This window comes from Dermacentor variabilis, chromosome 10, assembly GCF_050947875.1.
Source record: "Dermacentor variabilis isolate Ectoservices chromosome 10, ASM5094787v1, whole genome shotgun sequence".
Lineage (NCBI taxonomy): Eukaryota > Metazoa > Arthropoda > Arachnida > Ixodida > Ixodidae > Dermacentor > Dermacentor variabilis.
The window spans coordinates 65,661,602-65,681,434 of NC_134577.1; the positions used below are offsets into that span (position 1 = coordinate 65,661,602).

A 19,833-nucleotide genomic window follows, 5' to 3' on the forward strand; every position below is an offset into this window, starting at 1 on the left:
TCAACCCGTGACCTCAAGTTCAACAACAGATATTCATAGTTATATACCTAGCCACCATCGGCGGGTGGCGAATTAACTTGACACTGCAGGATATCACCAGTCTAATAGCATGCACTCTAAGATGCACAGGTGGCGGAGAGGAATGAGGTAAATCTACAGTCACCACGGTTGCAACGGCGTGAGCGAATGCGTCAGATTTCCAATAAAGCGTACGAGAGAAGGTTTGGAGGAGGCAGCCCGTCTCTTATGGATAAACCGTTTACGCGGCTCTCCTTCAAAGGAAACCGCCAACGCAGAAAACAGGCTGCCGCGCCATCCGAGGTAGCAGCAGCAACAACAACAACTTCAGCCAGGCGTGCCGAGAAAAGAAAGAAAGAAAGTGAGCGAGCCCCGAAAAGGAGAAGGAAGATGAGGAAGACGTCGAATAGAAAGTGTTTCGCTCACAAAACACGTCGCCCAGCGCCGGGGTGGGCGCAAACAGGCAAACCGTTTTCGTCCGACGCACCCAAACAAACACCCAGGGGTCGACGACGTGCGAAGAACGCCTTGCAAAAAGGGATACGTGGACGTTCCTTTTTTTGAACAGACTTGAACGGAGAAAGAAATATATATACATAAATAGGAAGGACACCATGCACCCGACGTTGCGTCGGAGTAGAGAAAGAAGGAAAAGCGAAAAAGAAGAGAAAATTGGAAAGATAAAAGCCATGAATAAAGATAACGCAGGCGGCGGCGGTCGATGGCTCGAGAGGCGAGCGAAGCAGAGCAAAGCGAGGGACGGTTTTTCGCCCTTCTGCCGGAGAGAAGTGATAGGCAAGCAATTCCCCCAGCGAACCGGGCTTCCTCGGCCCCTTCAAAATGGAATCTCGGCCAACAAGAAAACCCTGCTCCTTTTTCTTTTTCCCTCATCCCCGCTTGCTGTAAAGCGGCGCCACCGGCGACGACGACCGTTGATCCGCGAGCGAAATTGACACAGGCCAAGCTGGTGGTGGCAGGCGCGAACCAGAGCTGACTGGGTGCACGGGGAAGAGGTGGAGTCGCCGCCATATTTCTTTTCTGTTTTTCTGTAGCAGACGGAGCGAAGCGAGATCGCCTTGCTGTCTGGAAGCGCGGCGATCCCGGCTTCTTCTGGGGTTGAAGAAGAGCAATGGAATGGAGCACGAGGGCTAGAAATTCAGCCGGACCCCCGGGCCACCTGTCAACGCCGGGGGGCGGACGGCGGCGTCACACAAGTACGCGTAATCATGGGAGCAGGACGATGGACACCGAAAGATGGGACGCGAGCTCGTCATCGTCTGCAACTCGGCGGCGAGCAGACGGTACCTGCTGACAGCATCGCGGGAGGTCGCCTGCTTCCGCGTAGGCTTCATTTCTTTTTCATGTGCCGGGCATGGAGAGCCATGAATGACAGGGGGCGCGTTGCTTCGCGAAAAGAGAGAGGACATCGAACGAACCGGGCTCACCAGGTGCGTTTTACCGTGCGCCCCGACCATTTTCTCTGGATCCTGCCACCCAACGCTTCGAGTCTTGTTGGCAAGCAAACAAACGCAGCCGCGACAAGCGGGTCAACAAAACGGGTCGACCAGACGAACATCCAAACAGAAGGCAGTCGATGAAAAAAGTAAGGAAGAAAACGGAGACAAGCAGAAGAATGCGAAGCAAGCAGACGAAAAAAAAAATGGTGCACGGGGGCTACGGACGCAGAAAAGAAACACCCCGATTCGGTTTCGGCTCCCGCGCGAGCCGAGTGGGCAAATCGAGCAACAGCGCCGGCTAGGAGGACGGATGGCTAGCCCTAATCCGTCCGAGCTGTTCTCAATTTACGCTGCTCGGGACAATCCATCTGTGGCCTTCCCGACCCGCCGTGCCTACCTTCTTTCCCCCCGCGCTCGCAAGCGGCCGCTCCCTCGACGAAGCCTCGAGACGGGAGAGCGGGAAGCGATAGGGAGCGCAGGAGGGACTTCGGGAACGGGCGACGTCAGCCGAAGCGATCGGTTTTTGTTGGCCGCGGTAACCTGCGGTCAGATCGGCCGCGCCCGCTCGACGCGGTCGTTGATGCAACTCTGGTCGCGGGGCTTTTTGCTGTCGGTCGGTATATATATACACGTATAAACGAGGTCCACGGCACATAGCACGCGGCGGTGGTCGAGTGGGGGGTGGAAGCGGGGCGCTTCTGAGCGAGGGGACTTTGATTGCGGCCGAGTCCGATTTCGAAGCGCCCGGGCGTTCTTCCTCTGAGCTCGCCGGAACCCTGCGACCAAGATGGACGAGCGCTCATATCGACACACTATTACGTCGCCACCGCTGTTTCTTCGTTATTTTTTTCCTCCATCCTCTCTTCTTCTTTCTTTTCTTTCGTGATTTCTTGGGCCTGGAGAAGCGGTAGCAGCTTGATTCGACTGTTGAGAGACATGAAGCTAGCCGAGTGCGGAGAAAAAAAAAAACTGAGCAGGATTGGGAGGGACCTGGGCGCGATGGTCCGGGAGAGCTCGAGCGGAGGCGGTTTGCTGGCCCGCCGCAAATTTGCTGCCTGCAGCATCAAATCGATGATATTGTCCGCATTCTCGAATTGCGCGGTCACTCGATCTGCTAAGGAAAACGCTGCTGCGTTTTATTTATTTATTTATTTATTTATTTATTTATTTATTTATTTATTTATTTGTTCCTGCCTGTTCACCAGCCTCTGCTTGACAGCGCGTGATGTACGCGTGCTTAAGCGACGACGTTCACTTATCTACTCATCTCTGATGTAATGGGAGGAAAACAAAAAAAGGTGCTAGCGTATAAGGTACGTACTCTGCGGGTTTAACCGACTCGTAATCGTTCACCGCAACTTTTAACCTTTCTGCCGAACTTGCGGTCTGCATCTCCGTTTTTGGGGATATTCGTTTCGCTGAGTTTAGAATCGTCATATACGTGTTTTTTTTTCTTTTTTTAATACAAGGATCGACGTTGCAGCCGTGGCACTGGTTTGACGTGAAGTGCTTCAATTTACACGACCGTGTAACCTCCTCTTCGAGGCCTCTTGAGTCGTGTATTTTTCACCATAAACATTGTAATGAAAAAAAAAATAATTCAACGTGTGAGTGCTGCCATATGCGGCTGTTTTTGAGGAGACCAAACAGAAATATTCGCGCGGTATTCCAGCCATGGTTGTTCTTAAAGTATACGATATCTCACAGAAAAAGAAAAAACGGGGAAGAGGGGAGGGGGCACAACTTTCCACAGCTGGAGCCCCTACGACGTTGGGGCGCTGTTGGAGATACATGTTGCCATCGAATTACTACGAAGCCATGGAATGGCACACAATTGTGTCCGCTCGCAGGGAAAACCCTCACACATATAACTGAGACAAGGTGACGTGCGAGGTTGCACGCAACTACCATAACCAACCTGCCGCAGTTGAAGGATGTAATGATCCGCGAAAAAAAAAAGAAAAAAAATGGCGCACGTGGTACGCCAATCTGTGCGCCGTGCCCCTTAACAAATATTGGTTCGTTGTATACCCTAATAGTTAAAAAAATTCTGGGCGTCAATCAATAGCAGATTCGTGAGTACACGAACGCCTTCAGTGGATGTATAGTAGTAGTGACTACTAGTTAACGTATACCACCGCTCCTAGATTTTTCGTTCTTATCAAGCGCTGTTTACTCCCGGAAACGATCTAGCTCTAAGTGATCGGAGGTCACGTTTTTCAACGCAGTTTGGTGACACAAGCTTGGTGCACTAAACATGAAGTGATTTTCAATTCATTAACATAGTACTAGCTGGGCGTTCACCGGCTTTTGCCGACTCAGTCGACCCCCAGACGGGCCGATGAGGAGGCAGTTTAGTTAGGGCGTGTGTGTACCGATCCTAATATCAGTGCGTGGTACATCCGTTGGCAATATTAGACTGTAGTACGAAAGGCGGTGGCACCAAGAACAGTGACAAAGTAAGTGTAGCGTTTAATCGCGTCTTATTGTGCGTTTTGCAGTTGTGCACTCACTGTGCAACTTACTGTGTGTGAATGGTGGATTGTTGAAATGGTGTGCGGAATGATCCGCTGTGATAAGATAAGTAACATATGCGTCATGCCTTACGAGGAGACAGAATTTCAACCCGCCGTGATTGCTCAGTGGCTATGGTGTTGGGCTGCTGAGCACGAGGTCGCGGGATCGAATCCCGGCCACGGCGGCCGCATTCCGATGGGGGCGCAAACACCCGTGTGCTTAGATTTAGGTGCACGTTAAAGAACCCCAGGTGGTCGAAATTTCCGGAGTCCTCCACTACGGCGTGCCCCATAATGAGAAAGTGGTTTGGACACGTAAAACCCCATAATATTTTTTTAAAACATAATTTCAGTACATCGTGAGGTCTTCAGGAATGTACGACAGGCATTAGCGAAACACGAAGGGCAGCTTACTGTTACCGGCAACGGTTACCATAGAAACGAAAGCTCTTCGATGATTGCATTCTACCGTTACTAACGTACGAGCCAGCAACCTGGGTGTTAACAAAGATGCTTGACAAGAACTTAAGGGCGGCGCGACCAGCGACGGAGCAAGAAATTATGGATACGCGTAACGTTCGGAGACGAGAAGGCGACGGTGTGGATAAGAGAGCAGATGGGGACAGCTGATTTTCTAGTTGAGATTAATTAAACAGAAATATCTGGAGCTGGGGCATGATATACGATGTGTAGAGCAGGCAACCGGTAGTCTATTCGAATTACAAAATGTATGCTTGGGAGCGAAGTGTGTCAGTGCTCCTTCTATTTTGCAGAAAGATTTCAGGTGCCTGCACTGCGCGGCGTTGCTTTTGAGGGGCAGTGACGAGGGCGAGCGCACGACCTTTATGGTTTTGACTCCAAGATAATATGTTTTGTGGTTCCTTGCTTTCTTTTTTCTTCGTGTCTGCCACTCTTGTCATTTCATTTGGCTATGGAAGAATACTATAGGGCGCCAACGCAGATGGGGCGGCTTTGTATGTATGTGCTTATGCTCTTTCGAATAAAATTTGGCTGGATGTCGGCTCTTGTCTTTCGCCCTTCTTATTTACACTCTACAACACCTCGCATCCATTAAACCGACAGGACGTCAGCTGAATGACATAACCCTAGACGTAAGACAGATACCACAAAAATCACTGAGCAACAGAAAAAAAGAAAGATTAATAAAGAAAGATGTGTACGAAGTTTTGTTTTCAATAAAGTTTTGGGGCAGGGGGTGACAACGAGGTCCTCCGTCCTGCCGCTGTCGCATAAGCAATACCAATGAAACAAGATGAGCCGACAAGATTTGGCACGTAGCTATCGGTCTTACGTGGTTTTATAGAAGACAAATCATTTAATTCAGGTGCTCTTCCGAAGATATAGCAGGCTAGGTTAGGTTAGGCTAGGTTTCCTTATTCATTTTATTTTCTTTGTTGCTGTGTGATATTTTGTGGTATCTGGTTTACATCTATCGTTACGCCACATTCAGGATACCCCGGTAAGCATGTGCTTATACATTTAAGGTAATTTGGAAACAACGGATGTACGGATGTGGGATGAAGTCGAGAACTGAAGGTTTCTACCAGCAAAAAAGCTAACCATTATTGCCGCTAGGGGAAGCCTTGTGCACTGACCAGCTAAGGCGCAAGAACCACAGACGAACGGTGACGCCCGCGTGAAGTTCGCGCACCGACTCGCTGGTGACGTCACGGATTTCGACAGTGTCTGTCGCTCAAGGAGGAGCACACTTTGCATTTTAAAGGAGCCGACGGCTCAGCCTGGCAAGATTCGAGGCTTTATCCTTGCGCTTTAGGGGTACGTGAGATACTGCAAGACGCAGTGAAATTCGGGACACCGCGCTGACGTGTAGGCGCCGAGATTCCGGCTCGCAATTCCAGAAAGGCAAATTTAAGGTCTTCATTTCTCGCGGTAGTAATCTCCTTTTTCCACCAAATGGGCGAAAAAGAAAGTTTTCAATGCATGCTTTACCTCATCCTAACTAATTTAGGGTGGAACATTTAATGTCTTTTCAACTGCACGACGAATGCATCACCGGTGTCGCTAGTGAAGTGATTTGATTACGTTTCGATTCGAATTTTTATGACATCTCGGCTGATCTTCTTCGCTTCACTCACCTGTACTAACCAACACCCGTTGAAGTATGCTCGGCCTTCGTGTTCTTTCCTTTTTCTTTCTTTCGTTTTGAAGTCTTTTTTCTACAGTGTCCTCACTATAACACGGATTTCGAGGAGGCTAGTCAGAGTGGCGTACTCTCTGGTCCAGTGCTCCCCACTTCCCTGGTTCTCCCTCCGTAGAATCCCCCACTTCTCCGTGCCCTTCTATATCCTCTTCTTCAAGCGGGATTTACAATGCCTTTCTGTCAACACTACTTTATCTGTTTACCCATTCCTCCAGCATCGGTCATATTGTTTCGGCCCTCCTTGAGTTATTGTTGCACGGTTGTTCGTTCGACACTCTTTGTCTGATTTTCTTCTCCCTCTCCCCGTCTCTCACATCGCGTCTTCATCCCCCACGATCAGCCTCTCGCTTCACCAGTGTTCGTTCGTGTCACTTTCCCCGTGAAACCCGCCCGTACCGCGCTCCAACCTTTTACTCTCTGTCTTTTTCTTTTTCTCTATTTGTTTCTTGTAACGATGTGCACATTCGGCTTTGCGTGCCTAGTATTTGGACACCATTTTCAATGTCTGCCCCCCCCCCCCTCCACTAACCCTCAACGCCCGTCTTGCAGATCCGTCTGTCTGCACTCTGTATTTTCTTTCTTTCTCGCGTTCGCCCCCAACGCGGTCTCCCTGCTCACGTGATGGAAACGTCTCCCGCTTTCCCTCCTACCACGGCGCAGCGTCAATCCCGATACTATTTGTTTTTGCGCCCGTTGACAGCTCCCTTCTCCCCTCTTTTCCCTTACTCACCCTCCACTCCCCTTCTCCCTAAACAAACGCTTTTGTAGCGCCCTTTCTATGTTTCCGCGCGCGAATCGTGCCGTATCTGTGGCACGCGTTGGGTTTCGACTTGTCTTTTTTTTTTCTTGCTTGTCTTTCTTTATATTTTTTCGTTTTTTGGTACGACTGCGGTGCGGCACGTTGGCCGAGTTGACCCCCGGCCACTTCGTCCGGCTGGAAACGTGAGCTCTGTCAGAATTGCCGGTGACATCTGCGGCAGCGAGTTCTCCGTCTTTTATTCTATTCTTTTTTTCCTGGCACGGTGTCGTTGTTGGCTGGGGGGACATATCTTAATTTGTCGTCTCCTTTGTGCGGGCGCGCGCGCGTGTGTGTATGTGTATGTGTGTGCGTGCGTGCGTGCGCGCGTGCGTGCGTCAAGCGGGGTGAGCTGTGCGTAGCCCGGCGCCCGACGTCTCGCTTGTTCTGCGGAGAGCGGCCGACCGTGGCAGCGTCGATAAAGACTTCGTTTCTGCCTCCGGCTTGTGCGTGTACGTATACAGTCGGGGGGGACTCAAAACCAATTTGAAAGATCTCGGCTTGTTTCCATGGCGCTGCCAGTTTAGGTTTCCCGCTTTTTTTGTCTCTTCTCTCCTTCTATCTTTTTCGTGGGAGTTTCGAACGCTCGCTTTCGAATTATAAAGCGACTCCGTCGTCCGACCTGGCTGTCAGTCACGGGCTAGGCGAGTGGAACGGACTGATATGCAGGGGACGGTAGCGGGACAATCGGAAGCGCCGTTATGGTCGGTGTGAAATACGCACTACAGTAGCGGGCAACTTGCTACACGACAGGAAGTTTTAAGATGGGGCTGAGTGTTAGGGCGACCTTAAAACACGCCCGTCTTTTCTGCCCTTCTTGGAATATCGGGAAGGCCCACCGTACCGGCTTCAGGCACCGCTCAGCTCGACCCGATATAAGTATCTGTATATCTTCACCGTGTGGTATCGAGTAGCTCTCACTGTCCTTGCTCGGAATTCATTTCACAGGTTTGTATTTCTCACGCCCGTACAAGCTAGGCGTCGAATGCGTGCAACAATCACTGCGTGCTCCTTTAATGACGAGAGGGCGGCTATTCGCTGTTTCTGCCGCGGTTTCCGCAGAGACGGCGTGTATAGTGGTGCCCGTATTACTGCCCTTTGTCACGCGTAGTATAGTACACTTCTAGAGGGAGCACCTAACTAATATTCATTAAGTTGATTGACGGGCTGTACCCCCGCTACAAGGCATCAAGTGGAGATCGTTGCTCTGGCAAACTAACTCTAGCACGTGAACACTATTGGGTAGAGAAAGAGGCAGACATCATTATGCAAAATAGAAGTGAGGCGTGCAGACAGGACACAAGAGTAGAGAAGTGGACAACACGAACTCCCTCTACTCTTGTGTCCTGTCTGCACGCCTCACTTCTATTTTGCATAATGAATCCTTACCAACTAGCTCAGCTTTCTGTCGTTCTAGGCAGACATCTGTTTTAAATCAGAGAGAGAGAGAGAGAGAGATAACCGTTCGATAGGCTTTTATGCCATAGCGCAATTGCGATCGATGGCGGTACGATAATTGCTTCATTTAGGAGTGGAGCGCGCTGCAAATGAATAGAGCAGTGAATGTTTGCGTGGCGTTGTCCATGAGCGGACGCAAAATGTCACGGAAGCGCCGGTCAAGCCTCCGCAAGACTTTCCGAAGACTCCAGAACACGTCGCAGCTCTACACATCGTTTCCTTTTTTTATGTTTTCCTGTCGCGGCCCATGTCCACTATGCAGGGTGTTTCACGTAACTTAAACCAAGGATTTAAAAGAACAAGTCGTCAGCCGCAGCTGAATGAAACGAACGGCATATAGCTTGCCGTTATGTGGCACTCCTTGGAGTATTTTTTTCATATTCATCTTAACGGCTTATTTAGCCAAGATCAATTATGCAAACATTTTAATATTCACTTTAGGGCCAAGCTTGTGCGTCCTGTTGTGTTGTAGACGGGATACAGAAACGGCCGATCCAATTTCTTGTGGCAACGTACACGAAGTAAGGCCACGTGACCTCGCTTATGCGCTATCGTGTTTCAGTGAGCTCGACCGCGCTTCGTACAAAAGAACCGCGCGCGCGGACCGTGGTGACGTGAGCGGCTGTGGCCCTGGGCATCGGCTTCACTTTGCATCGGCATCTCTGGCGGTATAGCACAACGGAAAGGAAGCGCCGTCGTCCCTTACAAGCGATAGGCTCGACGCAAAACGATAGCGCACAAGCGCATCCACGTTGTTTTATTTAACATTTCGCGGGCTTTCTTTAAACGCCGAAAGAAAATCACCACGCAGCATGTCCATACGTTGCCACGAAAACGTGGATCGGTCGTTTCTGAACCCCCTATACAACACGGCGGGGCGCACTTGGCCCTAAAGTGAATATTAAAAATTTTGCATAACTGATATTAGTTAACTAATTATGCGGAATATAACAAATGCACTAAGCAGCGCCACATGACGGCAAACCATATGCCGTTCGTTTCATTCAGCTGCGGCTAACCACTTTTTTTAAAATATTTGGTTCAAGTTACGTGAGACACCCTGTACATGTGCGACCGTAGCAGGGGACAAAATGAAAAATAAATGAATTATAGATTCTTATATGAGTAATATAGCAAACATAACGAACACCAGTGGGTTGTAGTGTTGCATTGCATATATAAACAAATAGACTACAGCTAGAAATATTCCGTAATGACGTTGTAATGTAACGTTCAATAATGATGTTTAATAATAATAATAATAATAATAATAATAATAATAATAATAATAATAATAATAATAATAGCCAGCAGCTGGACATCACTGACAAACACGCCGGTACTGCGCGCCGCATCCTGCGGCGTTTCTTGCGACAAAATACTATTTTCCAAGGCATGACGTCACGGCCATGTGGTGACGTTGGCGAACATGCCTAGCCAAGCGTTCGGTGCCGCGTGAGGACGGGAAGTTCACAGCGTACCGCATGGGTCGTTGTTATAGAGAACACGCAGTGTCCTGCCGCTCCATCAGTTATCGATGAGAAATGACATGATCATCCACGGGGAAATAGTTTATGCATAAGTATACGGCCATCTGATTACAATGGCCACATTTCTTTATAAAGGCGGAAGAGTAACCCACATATATTGGCCGTATTGTTTGTTAAGCGTTCCATTTAATAATAAGCCCTACTGCATAGATCATGTTGAGAACTCCTTTAGGTGACTGCTCACACATGTACGTGCAAATTGCGTTGAATTTTAAGCCAATGAAGGGAGATAAAGAGTGATAAACGAAGCCACAAGAACGTCTGAAACCACAAGCACGAAGGTCAGACAAATCCATGTACTTCCCATCATTCCCATGGCTAAACAATCGCAGCGCCAGAGTTCCCAGTAATTATTGTAAGAAACTCCATGCAGTCTGGTCGGGCAAGATCACCGTTAGGAAAGAAGCAGTGTTGCTTTCTTCCTGCTGAGGACTACACGGAGTTCAAAAGAACCGACTGGTGGGGGCTAGTTGTCAGTATATAGCGCCGTGTCGCCTGCTGCTCTCGTACTGCGTGCTCTTTTTGCGCTTTACCTAAAGCGCACACACGGACCCCGCGAGGCATACCGTATGCAAATCAGCTCGCGTCCACGCCGCCAGCTGCACTCACCGTTCAGGTGGTCCGTCCTCTTGAGGTCCAGCCCTTTGGCGGGCGAGCCGCTGCGGTCCGTCCCGAAGGGCGACGGCGGAGACGCCGCGTTGTCTCCCGCGGCGGCCGACGACAGCAGGTCCGGCACGTGGTGCGGAGACCGCCACCGGTCGTGCAGTCCCGGGGGAAAGGGCAACGTCGGGGCGCCCAGCAGCGAGTTGCGCACATCGTGGGGCGACGAGCCGCCCTTGTTGGCCCCGGCTCGCTGGTGGGCGGCCGCGGCCTGCTGGTGGGCGTACGAGCGGGCCGCCAGGTCGAGGCACGACGCCATGCGCTCCTGCATGGTACGCAGGGGGGTCGTGAGGCGTTGTACCACGTGTGATAACTGCGCTGTGCTCTAACGCCGAAAAGTTCTTCGGCGCGTCCGTATATGGGTATTGCCACTAACGGCTGCGTCGCAATAACGCAACCACGGGCCGGAGCAACAGCAGCGCTGGTCGCGACATCTCGTGATGTTGTGTTGAAGCGTAAAGAGGGAGACACGTTCAGGTGTTGCAAGAATGCCCTTTTGATTAAAGAAAGAAAATAAGGACAGAAGAAAGGAAGTAGCCCCTACTGATTTCCATGCACTTAGAAAATGGGGATAAATGTACGAAAGAAGAAAAAGAACAAATATATTTAGGTGGATGCATAAAGACAACTTTACTGTCAAAAGCTTTTATGCTAGCAAATAAGGAGAGCGATATATCATTACTACAATATATCATTATTTATATCCCTACGGCCTGTGGCCTAAAACGGAGGAACGGGATCAGGTGAACGGAAGAACGCCTTCCTCCTTAGCGAAGGCAGAGTTAAAGCGTTAATCTTTCCGCTGGCTTCTCCTTACGCGGCGCTACCCTGTCCTTGTATGACTGCACACTTCGGTGTAAGGTGCGCTTCTCCCCGATACCGGTTATGGTAGAACAGACCCCGACGTTCCAGTTCGTCGATGACAATCGCAGGGTAGTTGGGGTATTCCACTTGTGTTGGCTTTGTGCACTCTGGGTAAACTCGCTGTCACAAGATGCCGCCATCAGTGCGCTGCTTGCTCACCTCCATACATCCCCGATGTTTCGGTGTTCCGCAAGCGTACGCACACAAAATGATTCAAACGCGCATTTGCTGAGAAATCCTCGTCCCTTCTGCGAAGACTGTACGCGATTTTGAGATAGATAGATAGATAGATAGATAGATAGATAGATAGATAGATAGATAGATAGATAGATAGATAGATAGATAGATAGATAGATAGATAGATAGATAGATAGATAGATAGATAGATAGATAGATAGATGCGTTATGGCCAAATGGTGATTTCTGCGATCGCCACAGTATGCCTTGTTCTGGTCACGTACGGCCTGGAGTACCTTGGCGAGGGGGTCGAAGCCCGCGTGTAGGGGCGGGAACAACAGCCCCCGCGAGAGGTCCCCTTGCGGAGGCAGCGGCATGAAGGGTGCCGATCCCACGAGCAGGTACGACGAGGGCTGCCCGTACAGCAGGGACAGGGGGAAGCCGCCGGGCTGCTTGCCACCCAGCAGGGGGAAACCTGCGTGCCAAAGCGTGACATTGTCATTTAAAGAGGCGTTCAGTTAAGCCCCAACCAGATGTACGCGCTGATACACTGCCGCACGCGCAGCGCCGCGTCTGAACGCGTACGGCGTCACGCGCGGAGGCTGCATCGCATGTTGACGCGCGGCAGCGTGGAGACCTTGCACTGCTAGGTTTCTTGCGCCCGCGTCGGAAGCTGCCGCTGGCGTCACCCGCCCGACGCGCCTCACGTGACGACGGCGAACCAACGTGACTTCCGGAACGATTCTTCGCGGCGCGTGCACGCAAGCCCGGGCAAGCTGCGTGCGTTGTGATCGGAGTTCAGCGCGGCTTTTAGTATTTTTTGATGGCAGCCGCTGAAGTCTTCGGCCGCAACGGGTGCATTATTAACGAAATGTTCATCGCCGACGTTCGGGACCGGACACAGCGTGCAGAACGCGTAAGGCACAGGCCACGCGAGTGATGCTATGGCGACGCTGCTGCAGGTTTCACCGAGTTCACAATACTGACAGTTGAGCTGTCGCGTACCACTACGGATTCCACGAACTGTATACGTATTCCACTACGTATTCCACGAACCACTAGGAGTCCTGCAACACCATTTTTTCAAATATAAAAACAATTAAGTTAGAACATATTGCGTGCTATTGCCATCTTTAGCACATTGCTTAACGCGACCGTTAAGCGTAGGCTGGGCTGCCTTGAATCGCCGGCAACTCGCCGGCAAGTGCGCGGCAACTCCTGCATCGTTTGGGTGCGCGCCCTCTTCCTCCGCCGGGCGCGACGCGACGTCGAGTGAGCGCGGTACGTGCGGACGCATTCCAACGCGTACGTCTGGTTGGGATTTAAGGCATCCTGGCTAACAGGGAAACACGAAGAGAAGGAAGACGTCTATATAGTTCATGTAAAAAAAAAAGTTGCCGTTTTGCCTGAAGCTCTTGACGTCGTGGATTCCTGAGGAGCCATTTTATGTTTTCCTTTTTTCCTTTCTTTCTTTCTTTTTTGTCGATAGCGCATAGTGGCGCCAGCCATGACGAGCACTCGTAAACTGGAATACATTGCGCGAAAGGCGACACAAGGAGGCTATGTCGTTTGTATCTACGTATCCTGTATCTGTGTATCTTGTATCCTGTATGTATACGTATCGTGTATCTAAGTATATGCGCTATGTATCCCAGTTTACGATTGAACTACCAACACGCCCGAACTTCTTCCCTGCTAAAATGACGAGCACTGACCGGCGGGCTGTGCCGTGGGCAGCAGGGGCCCCACGCCTCCCGCCGTGGTCCCGCCGACGCCCGCCGAGCGGCCCTTGTCGTCGGGCGAGGGACTGGAAGGCACGCCGCCCATCAGGAACGGGGACGGGGGCCCGCCGTCGTCCAGGCCCCCGCCGGCACCCTGCAGCGTGGCCCAAGGAAGAACCGCGGCAACGTGTTACTACCGGGCGGCCGCGCGATCAGAACGCCGCGGTATACATAGTATGCACGTGACGTCACATCCGCTGCTGTCGTCTGCTTCCGCTACCTTCCGCCATCTTGGGGAACCTTACGAACAGGTGCGGGCATCGGCCTATAAGTTCCCCAAGATGGCGCCGCCGTAAACCGGAAGTCGCGGAGTTATCCTTCTAGCCACCATAGCGGAGTATCGTTCAATGACGTACGTGCATACTATGTATATATAGGTGCGACGCGCGAACGCAAGGCGCAGTGGGGCCGTGAACCATAGAGTTTCTCACTATATTACCTAGAGGGAAATCTGGCGCTGCTGCGCTGTGGTATGCGTGGGAATGCCGGTGTATTGTGACTTCGTATTGGCATCATTCTCGGAGAGCCAGAACGCCTTGGAGACGCGCCTAGCAAGCACCGTTCCGTCTGTCACAATGATTCGTTTTCTACTAAAACAGCACGTAAAAAGCTGTTCTAACTTTATTATTACACAAAAACATGTTTTGCTTAACTATGAGAACTTGTTATTCCATGCACAATTATATGAAACGTAAGAAGTATGAGCGGAGTTGGACAGACGACAAGATTCGTGCTCACTTTGGAAATGTTTGTCGTCTGTTCTTGCTTTCCTTCGTTTGGTTATGCATTGTAGGTGAGTAAAGATGTAATATGCGTGAATGGAAACATTTTATGAAGATTTTACATTGAGAACGCGTTATTTGTGCAGCCACATCCACGTTTTCGACGGAGCCTTTTACTACACCAGCCAACACAAGCCTCGCCGACACGCCGTCATTCGCATCACGGCACAGCGCATAGAAAACTCCCATAGACGGTGGCGCCAGATTTCCCTCTAGGTGTTATAGCGAGAAACTCTATGCCGTGAACTGACCATGCAGGGCCACGCGGTTTCTGATGGCGATTCCTTCCGATCGCTCTCGCGTGGTGTTCTCATCATCGTCAACTGTTCGCGGCCGGCTGACCTCGTTGCAGAAGGGTTGAAACCCGGGCCAGTCGGTGCGTAGTTGAAGAAAAAAAAAACAGTCACAAAAAACGAAAGACAAGAAGAGAGGTTCACACCACAACGACTGGACTATCAACTGAGCTTTATTAGTTGGTATACATAGTTGAAAGACAAAAAACAGTCATTAAAGCTCAGTTGATAATCCAGCCGTTGTGGTGTGAACCTCTCTTCTTGTCTTTCGTCTTTTGTAACTGCTTTTTTTTTTCCTTCGACCCGGTTGATAACGCCGGCGTACGCTGACCACTGAAGAAGCGCGAAGAGCGCAAGACGGCATCGCTTACAATATCGCGGCCCGACACCCTAAAATAATTTCCACCGTTAAAAGTGAATAAGGGGTGCAAGTCGGTCTATTGCTCGCACCCTTACAACCTTTTCTTTCTGGGGGGGGGGAGGGGGGTGTCAGGGTGTGTCAGGGTAACCCTTTTTCACTTTTTTAGGGGTGTAAATTATTTTACAGTGCTGGGCCGGTGTAATGTAGCGTTTCTATGCCGATGCTATTCCTTTTCGCGCTTCCTCACGTGACGTCCAAGTGACGCGCAAGCCTGCTTTCCCTAGGTAGCGCTCTCTAAGCGCCTACGTCAACCGTGGATGATATGAACGGCAGACGGCCGAGCGAAAAAAAAAAATCCTTGCGTCATACACGGCCCCGAATTACTTAAACAATTTAGAATTTTGCTTGCTATCCTTTTATCCAGCTATCTCCGAGCGTACAAGAAACTTGGAGCAGTCTATCCTTAAGATGACGTCAGAATACGTGTAGAGCTAGGAATGTTCGAATGGTGAGTTTATGCGGTGTCTTGATGGCGGTGACGCGACAACATATTCCGAAAGCTCAGCACGCGAATGTGCATGAGCTGAAGAAAGCAGCAATCCGGTATGTAAAGAAGAATAGGAATCCCTTTATTTCTGTAATGTACAGAAAATTGCGATAGAGCTAAAAGCCAAAGACCAGACAAACGCTTACCGCGAAGGCATGAGCAGTTTGCGGTTGAAAACGCAAATTCTCAAGTATATATGTCAACAACTTGCAAAAAAAAAGGCTAATGAGAACACTCTGTTACACCAAAACTTGAATGAAGATCCAACAAAACAAGTGCTTTATTTAGTTTCTTACTTGCATTAAAAATTACAAGTTTATGGGAGTTGCAATGTTCATCCACGACTTTTGGAATGCAGCAATCAGTTTGAAAATGGACAGATTAGCAAGCAAAGGAAGGTCTATATTAGGCATTCTAATTATTGCGATTACTTTCTGGCACAAGCTCTATGGCACATGAGTTAATTTGTCCTAGGGGGTAAAAGAAAGATATCATATGACGTAATCGATTTAACACCGTTGTTATTTAGTAGGAGACCAAACCTGTTCCATAGATGGTTCTTAGCATGGATATCTCATCACGCAGATTAAGCAAAGCATAGCGTTCGGGGGCATGTACGTACTGCTAGAGATTGATATAACTTATTTTTGTAAAGATAACCCGGAAGGTTATATTCGTAGACCTGGTTACGTCCCTATAAAGACTGTTTATAAAACAGGGGAGGGGTACGCAGCTCCTTCGGGCGCATGTAGCAGTTTTCAGAAATCAGTTGTGCTTTCTTTTCTTTTGCGTTGATTTCCAGCTTACGGCGATTTCTCGAAGTAGTCACTCTGCTGAGGAATATGATCACCATCATCTCCGCTCGACAATTTCCTGTAGTAGTGCGACAATCGACAGCAAAATCTTACTTAGTCGTCGCTTTTATTTTTTTTTCTGATCGTTGCGTAAGTTTCATTGCTTTCGTATTCGTTTTTCACGTGCAGTGCATACACTCGAAACGCAAGTATTCACGTATTCTGACCCTCGTGCTTGGCTGCCCGCTTCGGTCTGCAGTACTGTACAAATAAATAAATAAATAAATAAATAAATAAATAAATAAATAAATAAATAAATAAATAAATAACAGAGTGCGCCGCACATTGCTTTTGTCAGCGATGGTGGTGTAAGAAGGCAGGGCTCGTAAAGTCAACCTACGGTTCTGCTGAAGTTCAAGGCCATTTTTTCCACGTGCTCGTTCCAGGACATGTTCTGAAACCAAACACGGACAGAGAGTTGTGTATCTTTGTACGCTGCCAAACTGTGGTTTTACAGGTTACAGTCATTTCGGCATCACCTTGCTTATGTTTATGGGTTGAAGTAGAACATATGTAGTCTTTATTTACATTGAGCGTTGCTTCATTCTGACGTACCCACGTTTCTAGCCCAAGTAAGTAAGCATTTGAAAGCAAGTAAGTAAGCTAAAGCAAAAGCATCATTGCATTGGCAAGCTGACGAAAAATTTGATTTGCATCTTACGTTCTAATAAAGAATAAAGAAAGAAAGAAGAAATGTACGTCGCGTTCAATAGAAGTAAGTTTATTTCCAGAAACAAATTGCAGATCCCACGCGCTGTGGGATTCGGTTTAAGTGACGCTTTCACTGGTGCCTGCAAGGAAGACTCTTCTTGTTTAACGACCATTTGCAGGTATAGAGCACGCGACCAAGTTGGGCACATCTTCTAGTAAGTTGAGGGCTGCGCCGCGCACCCTATAGTCAGATTACTTATAGCTATCAAGACTTTATTATTTCGCAAAAGTTTATTACTCAAATAATTATTATCTCTTAATCAAGACAATCTTTCCTCAAAGTTAGTACCTGAGTGCTGCTTTCCAGATGGGAATAACACATTGGCGACCACGAAAGAACTCCAAAGCAATTACACTGGCGCCCAGAGCACAGCTGGAGAATCAATATGGCGGTCAGCGATACGGCAGGGCGCAGGAGAGGATGGCCGAAATGGCGGCGCGGTTAGCGCGGAGAAAGAGGGTTGGGCAATATTACGAGGAGGAAAAAAACTGCGCAGTCGATTGGGAGAAAAAACAACAACAAACCAATAAATACAAAACGAAGATGCAGAAACGAAATGGCGTTCTTTCCGTTCGAACGGAGATAGAGAGGCAGACGGGCGCAAGCCGAAATGAAAAGCATAACGGACCTAGAATAACAGGCAGCCAGAACAAGTTGGCGCCCCGCCACTAAACATCTCTCTCCCTCTTTCTTCGAACCGCTTTCGAGCGAGTCCGCGGGCACTACGATCGTATACACACGCGAGCACAGTACAGCGGCGAAGCAGCGGTGTTGATAATACGACTTTGATCAAAACTCTGCGGGCTTTCGCCCTTCATCCATAGTGCCTTCTCTCCACTTCCTTCTCACCCTTACCCGGCGCCGCACTTTATTTCTTCGCTTATCTACGCCTTTCTCTCCTTCGTACTCTGCCCAAACTATTTCCTCCTCCCCCTTCCCTTCCAGTTACTCCATGAAGCCGGCCTAGGGGGCGCTAGCGGGCTTCCTGCTTCAGGGCGGAGACAGACTGCACCGTATCTACAGTCGCGCCGCCGCCGGACTGCAGCAGTGGCGGGTGCCACTGCGGCAGCTGAGGCGCGCGCGAGGGAGAAGGGTTAGTGGACGCACAAAATGAAGGGAGCGAGGCTCTCAGACCGACCCGAACTTACCCCCTCGTATATGACTCGAACCTCACCTATACTGTCTTCCCTTCTCCCTCCTCGTCTCTCCCCCCGGTTTGCCCCCTTTCCGTCGGCCGTTCCGCAGAGCAAAACCACCGCAGAGCGCAGCAAGTCACCGCAGTTCCACCCGCGCAGCCCGAGGAGCCCATAGACACGGCGGAGGCATAGATAGGTCCAGCGCGAGCGAAGGCGGAGTCTCGACTCTTCTATGAACAACACTCCGCCCCTCGCCCGGTTCGCTCAGTGGAGTTTCCGCAGCGGCGGGCCCGGGTTCCGGGAGTCAGGCGGGAGCCCGGGGCGGACTCCACGAGCGGACCAGCGCTCGCACCCCATTGGTCGACGCGCGGCAACAGACTCGGCTCCGGGAGCAACCTCTGTCGCTGCTGCAGCCACCGAGGTCTGCTCTCTCTCTCTTTCTCGCCCGGTCGGTGCGTCGTCGTCTTCGCCCGGGGTTTCGGGCCGGGGACTCGGGCTCTCTCCGGAGTCCATCTCTCTCACTCTCCGAGACTCCGGCGCTCACCCCCTTCGCTCCCCCCTCCCCCGCCTCTCCGCTCGCCTCGAGCGAACTCGCATCACCCTTTCTCTCGGCCGCCTGCGGCGCTGCGCTCGCCCGGTGATCGATACGGGTGTCGGGACACGGAGCTCTGGCCCCACTTTTCGCGGAAGCGCGCAGGGTTCGATTGCTTGCTGGTTGCGGAAATAGAAAAGTTGGCCTCCGTAAGACGAGTCCCCAAAAGGTGCACTTGTCCGCGGAAACGTAACACCTTGCATGAAAGAGCGGGGAATGAAAGCTTTGACAGCGAGATGAGAACACAAACACACGGGGCTCGCGCTCGTGTATTTGAGTTCCCGTCTCGCTGTCGAACCTTGCGCTCAGGATGTTTTAACACCAGCTAACCAGATCAGTTACGTTACTCGGAAACGTAATGCTCCTTCGTCTTCTCTAAAGAAATTCCAGAACCCTCACAACGCCCGCGCACAGAGAAAGACGAACTGTATGTTTTCAACTGTGCTTGATGGAGGTTCGAGCTGCGTTTGTTCTATTCGTAACATTTGGCGTCAAACGTAGCGAAGGTGAGATTTTCACATCGAGAATGTGCGAGAGAGAGGACGATGGAAGAAAACGACCAAAATGGTGACGTGGGCTTCTCAGTCTTTGATGTCAATTGAGTTAGGACGAAGTGTTGCGCAAACGGGAAACAAGACGCAAGAAGGAATGACAGCCGCATTGTGCACTCGAAGTCTAGGTTTGTGGCTTATGCGCTTCTTGTTATCGTCACACGTCTTTTTAGCGCTACAGATAACAACGTCTCCTAAGTCTAGAATACGCTACGACTAGCCCAACTACATGTCTTCTCCAATGGGGCTTAAAAGCCTGCGTGTCTGTCGTTCTTTCAGTGTCCATGTCCAGCGGTTGCACTCCACTTCACCCGAATTCAATAAAAGCGAAAGAACACGCAACGCTGCTTTGAGTCATGACTGTTCAAGCATAGTACATTGTCAAAAATGAGAAACTTGTCATGCTCTTACGGTATTGGTACCGTTAAGGGAAAACGCATATTGCGTACATTTACAAATTGTTTGCCGTTAAGCAAAGCAGGAAACAATACGACACCGAAGTCCACGCGCGCCCCTTGTTTTACATCGTCATCGTCTGAGGAAGTC

The 19,833-nt window shown here is 50.1% G+C and overlaps 1 protein-coding gene across 1 annotated transcript in view; it reads right to left on the reverse strand.

Annotated features, from left to right (window-relative positions):
* The window catches only part of LOC142559280 (E3 ubiquitin-protein ligase RNF220-like), a 73,010-nt gene that overhangs the window by 22,610 nt on the left and 30,567 nt on the right, over positions 1-19,833 (reverse strand). The window contains exons 2-4 of the mRNA XM_075670901.1: positions 13,394-13,553; positions 11,963-12,153; positions 10,587-10,902 (exon numbers count right to left, since the gene is read on the reverse strand). Coding sequence (XP_075527016.1) covers positions 10,587-10,902; positions 11,963-12,153; positions 13,394-13,553 — 667 coding nt within the window. The remainder of the gene's footprint in view (positions 1-10,586; positions 10,903-11,962; positions 12,154-13,393; positions 13,554-19,833) is intronic.